The following is a 6,406-nucleotide window of genomic DNA, read 5'->3' on the forward strand; positions in this document are numbered from 1 at the left end:
CCACGGCCCGGTCCCGGCCCGGTCCCGGATGGGAATAGCCCTTAATACACTCAAACTTATAAGGGGTATTCATATAAAGCTGAGTATTCAGCGTATCCAGTGTATTCCTTGTATACTTATCCAAATATTTACGAGCACGTATTTTCTTCAGAAGAAATCTGATTTACCAGGTCGTTTGTCAATACACGTCGGTTTTGATGAGTATTTATTAACGCCGTTTCAAATACCAAGTCTAAGGGGTCACCAAACGCAATTGCATTGTGCTTAGTTCCGATAATAAATTTCCAAATGTGTATTGTCGTGTACGTTTAAAAAGGCTCGATTGATATACTATACTATGTTGTTTTCAGACAAAATTAGAACCTTCAAAATAAGATTAACGTAAATGCTCACTAAAATGGATTAATTACTGATATACTGAAAACATTTTGCATTTCATATATCTTAAACTATATCTTCAAGCCCCTCGTTCTCCGTGCCTGCTGCAGCTGCCGAAAACGTCAAAACAAAGCATCGACCACAACTTGTGCTTCCCAAATTTGTTGCTGTGCGGATGAAAATCATGACTGAGGTAAATAAGTTTTTGTATGTATAGCTTTTTGTCGTTGTCTATACTAAAAAAATATTTTTCAGGTTTGTGAAAAACGAAAACGACAACGATTGCAACCTCAACCTCACCGATGGACAGATGCAGAAACTGCCGATCTGCTTAATACAGCTAGCTGGCATCCCGCCATGTTTCGAGGACTAACATCTCAGCGTGTGTGTAAACGAGATAGCATATCACCGCCACTTTTCATACGCATAACATAGCATCTGTCAATGGGGCCCGCAAATTGCGGATCCGCAGTGATGTTAGCTCCTAACGGAGCAAAGCAAATAAGATAGAGATGCCAGCTAGCTGGCTTAATACTGTTCGGAAGAGGTGAAAGATAACCCGGAGTCCCTAGAGGTTTGTTAATTTATCTTAGTTTTCTGCAGTTCTGGCTGTTTAATTATCATCCTTTTCCAGAAACCTACCGCTCAAATTTTTTACATGGAGATTGCTGAAAAAACTCCCTTAATTGAAGCACTGAATTGGACGTTAATGAAGAGTAAATTGAGGAACTTGAAGACATCGTACTTAAAAGCAGACGCTTGGAAAAATCAAACTGGTGCTGGCCTGCTGGCAGAAGGTATGGAATCAAGTGTATCGGAATATATACCTAAAATATGTCCATATTATGAAACTCTGGAGCAAATCTTTGGTCAACGTAAAAGTGTTAAACCGGACGTCATCATTGAGACGTCAAGCAGCACCTATGAAGATTGCATTGTTGAAACGGAACCTGTCAATGCTAGCATTTCTGAATTATACGATTCGGACCAGTTTGTCACTCAAGATGCTGCTTTCATTGAGAATATCACGGAAGAGGAAGTGTTGAGTCAAGATTGCGAATACGGAACTGACGCGAATCGAACCATCAGCGGCATGGATTTTACAGCATTTAAAAACCAGCTTAAGAAGCGACCTCTGAAGAGGAACAAACCATCGATTAATTCTGGATCGATTTCGCTTCTGGTGGACATACAAGAGAAAAAACTTAGAGCTGTCTCAACAGCTGGAAATCAGAAAGTTAGAGTTGGAGAAAGAAGAACGGCTTGCGATGGCTAAGATGAATTTGGATATGGAGTACATGGAGCGAATCAAAAAGTATGAATTGCATTTGAAAGCAAATAACAATGTTTAATTTGGCGCTCAGTAATGTGATTTTTTTATCAATAAATGGTTAAATTTGATGCAAATCTTTAATTATTTCAAACAGTGCTCGACGTTTCTGCTCTCCTTCGTTTGTCGTATTCGTGCTATGCATTTCATCGTCTTCTTCTATGTTGTCGTTTACTGTTTCTTGTAGTTCAAAGTCATCTTCATCCTGACGATGCTCTATTAGAATATTATGCAATATGGTAATAACAAGAATCCAGCGCAAGGCTAGTTTAATGCTTTCATCACTTACAGAAATTTTCAGCTCTTTCATCAGTCCAAAGCAATGTTCGATTCTAATTCGAAATTTGCTTAACGTTTTATTGAATTGCTTCCTGTCTTCGATAGTTCTTGCTGTGGTATTTATTCTGTACGGTGTAATAACAGTGGTTGTCAATTTATAGGCACTATCGCCTGCTATCCATTCTGCTCCAGAGAAATACTTAGAGGGATTCGTTGATAATTCACAGTTGTTAAAAATCCTGCTATCATGTACGCTGCCGGGGTAACCAAGTACCATCCCAAGTAACAATCAACATGCTTCAAAGACTTAGGATTGATTTGATTTCGTTTTATGTTAACTTACATTATCTTTGATTATAATTTGGTTTTATTTGATAGCCACAAAATATGATTCGCAAGTATTCTTTACAGCCATCCTATGGCAACCGTCATATGCATGAAGTTGTATGAAAGTCCCTCTGTTGACCAAATAAAACTAAAAACCTGCAGACTATAATTGTGGCTAAAATAAAACTTGATGATCGTAACTTAGGCAGATGAATACCGTGATCGGCGTATTGGATTTAATATACGCTATGTTCTGATCAAATTAAGAGAATCAGTTATGATGAAGGATTTTGAGAGCGTTCGAAGGTTTATCCAAAAACAACATGTCGCGTTGAATGAAAAATGCGGAATTATGAAATTCAATCCTAAATCAGCATTTTATTTTAAAATATTACCGATACCACAGAGTAGATTTGAAATTCGAATGATTGATAAAGTCATACATTTAACGAAATATGACAAATCATGGCATTTATTCAATCATCATTCTAGTTCAGAGGAATAAAATTTTGATTGAATAGTCATTTTCTACAGAATTACGGCGGCGAGCGGTAATTACGATAAAATATGTGGCTTGTTTCACCATAAATATTTCACGGCATGTGTTTTTACTTGCACGAAAACGATACAGATGACACTAATAATCAATCATTATAAAAAGAACTCACACATTACTGTTTTCACGACACTGTCGGAATATAATGTTGGCATTGAGAAATGAAACCTAGATAAAATTTATCGCTTCACATTTAATTTGGAGAATATATCTCAGTTAAAATTTCGAGGCCATTCTATGGCAGGCAAATCGGCCTGTTAAAAACATCTGGTCCTATGATGGAGCGCATATGAAGTTTTGATGACTGCATTAAACCTGGGCCAACTAGCCATGACTCATGTATATAGCTGTTGTTAATAGGTTGTTATAGCCGCGTGGTCGGCATTGAAGGTTTTATGTTTTGGTTGTATCTAGCTCTAAAAAACTCAGATATAACCTGTTTTGTTACTTGGGATATGACGAACTTTTTTTTGATAGTCACACACGGCTTGGACTTTTAACGAGTACATGTGTTTCCGTGAGAAATATGCTTCTGGATCAGTAACAGGTTTTTCAGCCAGCTTAATTTCTGTACCATCAACATACCCAATGCAATGAGGCAGCTCATGGAAGTTTCTTGCAACTATTCCGCGTCTTTCAGTAGCGTCAGGCCATGAGATATATCTCGATTTCAGGTTTAGAATGGCTTTGAAAACCCGATCAGTAATGATTTGAATTGTGCCTCCGTCATCGATTCCAAAAAAGGCAGAAAGTTTGGCAATAGATGCGCCTTCGCCATAAGATCCCAAACGATAGAGAACTATTAAAAGTTGGATTTCAACGGGAAATTGCTTGCGCGCTTGCAAAGTGTGGAATACCCCATCATGCCGAATCAGTTCCAGAATTATTTTGAAACTGCTCCAGCTAACACGAATCAATTCTTTGAAACGGGTTTCATCGAGGTTTGGTAGAACGTTAGCAGTAAAATGTCGAGATTTAGGTACAGATCCAATTATAAAAAGAGCTGCATACCGACAATATTGTGCGATCGTTTTCGAAAAGATGTAATCCTCGATAGCTTTGTTTTCCTGATCTTGCTGGTCTGAAAAATGTATACATTTAAGCTATATTATATGACTTCAATTTTCTTATAAAAACCTTGACCATCTGCAAATATTTCTAGATGTAATAAATTGTCGATAAATGTTGTTCTGAGATAACTTATTAGTTTTCTTTTTCGCTAAATTTCGGCATATTGGATACTGTTTGCAAAATGTAAACAAGAAACAGAACAGCAACGACAACAGTGATGCCGAATCAGCACCAGCCCTACCAAAACGCAACTTCATGTATGGGTGAAAATTGGAAGTTCGCATTTTGAGTTTTCTACAAAGAATTATTTTAATAAGCTCTCAAAAGCGAAACATAGCTCTTTTTTACGACAATGATCCTCACTTTTCATCATACGAAATATGTCAAACGAGTTAAGCTAAGCCTAACCTTTGGCTAAATGGCTCAGACATTTAATTTTTTTTTGGTCTTCAAGATATTTAATTATTTTAAGTGGTATTGAAAAATCCATTCTCATTTCTTGGAACTTTGCAAAAACGATTCCTAAATGTAGAAATGAATCTGGCATCTCAGTTTGACAAAACTGCGTTTATGCATGAATACCAAGCATCCGAAGGTACGTTCACATGAATGCATTGGTAAACATATAGCAAATACGTGTCGGTAAAAATACTTCTCGATATGAAGACCCCTATAGTGTTTCTTTCACGAGTCGGTGCGTATCAAAAGCAGGTGCATCCCTAATCACCGTCAGCAACCGAAACAGCCAATAGCGAGCCATGTTGCAACAGAATTTTCTGACGCTGGTGCCAGTAACGTGGAACCGAATGCATATGAATAAAACCAGAGTCGTTGTTAAAAGCAAAATGTTTTGAACAAATAAAATGTATTTTTAGTTGCTATTGATTCGATGATATTTTTTAATGTCCGAATTCATGATAGTCAATCGATCAGTTCATATTTGCATTAACCTAGTCAGTACCAAGACCATCAGTATTGATAACTGCTTGCACTGCTTCAACAGTAGCAGCATTCTAAAATATTACCAATACCAGTACAAATCATCATGGCAATAGACCATCGCACCGAATCTCTTTAACATCACTTTCTTGAAAGCAGCGTTGCCAGGTATTTATTTTTAGCTGGATTATCCAGATTTTTTAACATGTATCCAGGTAAACAGCTTTGATGTCCAATTATCCAGGTTTTTCATGGTTGATCCAGATTTTATCCAGATTTTATTTTCTCTGTTCCGCAAAAAGGTCATCACTTCAATTTTGGCGCGAAATTTTGCAATTTTGTCACCTCAAATTTTGCGTACCCCAAGACTTTTATCCGAAAAACTAACCTTTCACCCCACGAAATGACTGCCAGATTTTTTCCAGATTTTTATTTTGCCTTTTCCAGATTTTTAAAAAAATAACCTGGCAACGCTGCTTGAAAGATAGCGGTAACTTTGTTTATGTTTGGAGTCTTATGCTTTTTTTCTGGTGAAGCAATCGTGTGCGTAGTAAAATTTTACTTAGTTTATGATTATTTTTAGTGTGCTAGCTCCTCACACGCAACATTTAAAGTGCATTTTGGTCACCATTGAAATGATCTAAAATCGAAAATAATACTGCATTACCCGGAGGTAAACAAAGTTACCAGTAGCTGTCAAACTCAGACGTGTGACGTCACCGTGCGATGGTCTATACTAGAGATGGTCGGGTACGGGTATTTTTACCCGATACCCGTACCCGACCCGTACCCGACGGGTTCGGGTCGGGTTTCGAGTAACGCCAAAAAATATTTTTCGGGTTCGGGTCGGGTACGGTTAATTTAAAAACCAAGGCTTCGGGTTCGGGTCGGGTACGGGTTTAGAAAATTCTTAACTGGTCGGGTTCGGTTCGGGTACGGGTAATTCGATTTTCGTGCGTTATAAGAATTTAATTATTAACTTTTCAAGCCTAGGTGTTTTAGCATAGTCTTTGTCTGGGAGGGAGAAACGGATACGAAGCTGTGGGAAGGTCAAATGAATCAGAATGAGTTATCAATTTGAACCAGGAGAAAAAAGCATCTTTTAGTAGCAGGTATTGTAATAACTTGAAGGTATCGCCTTACTTGATAAAATATTCAACGCAAGCATTTTTTTGTATTCAGTGTGGTTACCCAAAATATTGTGGTTCATTTTTACGTAAAATAATAAATTTCATAAACTTTCAGTAATTCCTGCCAGCGTATTTCGATTATTAAACATGTGCTTTCTGGATTTACGGTGCAAGCCGGCTTTCTTTTGAAATTTGAGGAATTGCTTAACCAACTTTTGTTTTATGTAGCGACAATTTTGTAGTTGCACCGGCAACGTCATCACTGTGGAAGGATGGTTGCATTTTACTTGACCGTGGACTTATTCGAAAAATACTTATCATGATAACATTTATACACACATTAAAATAATAATATTTTCTGGAACATAATGTTTCTGTCCTTTGGTAAGCTACGAG

General features: G+C 37.4%; 1 protein-coding gene and 1 pseudogene across 1 annotated transcript; one reads left to right on the plus strand and one right to left on the minus strand.

The window, feature by feature from the left end:
* The first annotated feature begins 913 nt into the window (after positions 1–913).
* On the plus strand, positions 914–1,730 carry LOC129729318 (uncharacterized; annotated as a pseudogene).
* Positions 1,731–2,493: 763 nt separating this feature from the next.
* Positions 2,494–4,985, minus strand: LOC129729319 (uncharacterized). The gene is made up of 2 exons (XM_055687829.1): positions 4,967–4,985; positions 2,494–3,951 (listed from the first exon to the last, which is right to left on the minus strand). Exons 1-2 carry the CDS (start codon positions 4,983–4,985, stop codon positions 3,296–3,298), a joined length of 675 nt encoding a protein of 224 aa, XP_055543804.1. The 3' UTR covers positions 2,494–3,295.
* Between the last annotated feature and the right edge of the window lie 1,421 nt (positions 4,986–6,406).

The sequence above is a fragment of the Wyeomyia smithii genome, chromosome 3 (assembly GCF_029784165.1).
Source record: "Wyeomyia smithii strain HCP4-BCI-WySm-NY-G18 chromosome 3, ASM2978416v1, whole genome shotgun sequence".
NCBI classification, from domain to species: Eukaryota; Metazoa; Arthropoda; class Insecta; order Diptera; family Culicidae; genus Wyeomyia; species Wyeomyia smithii.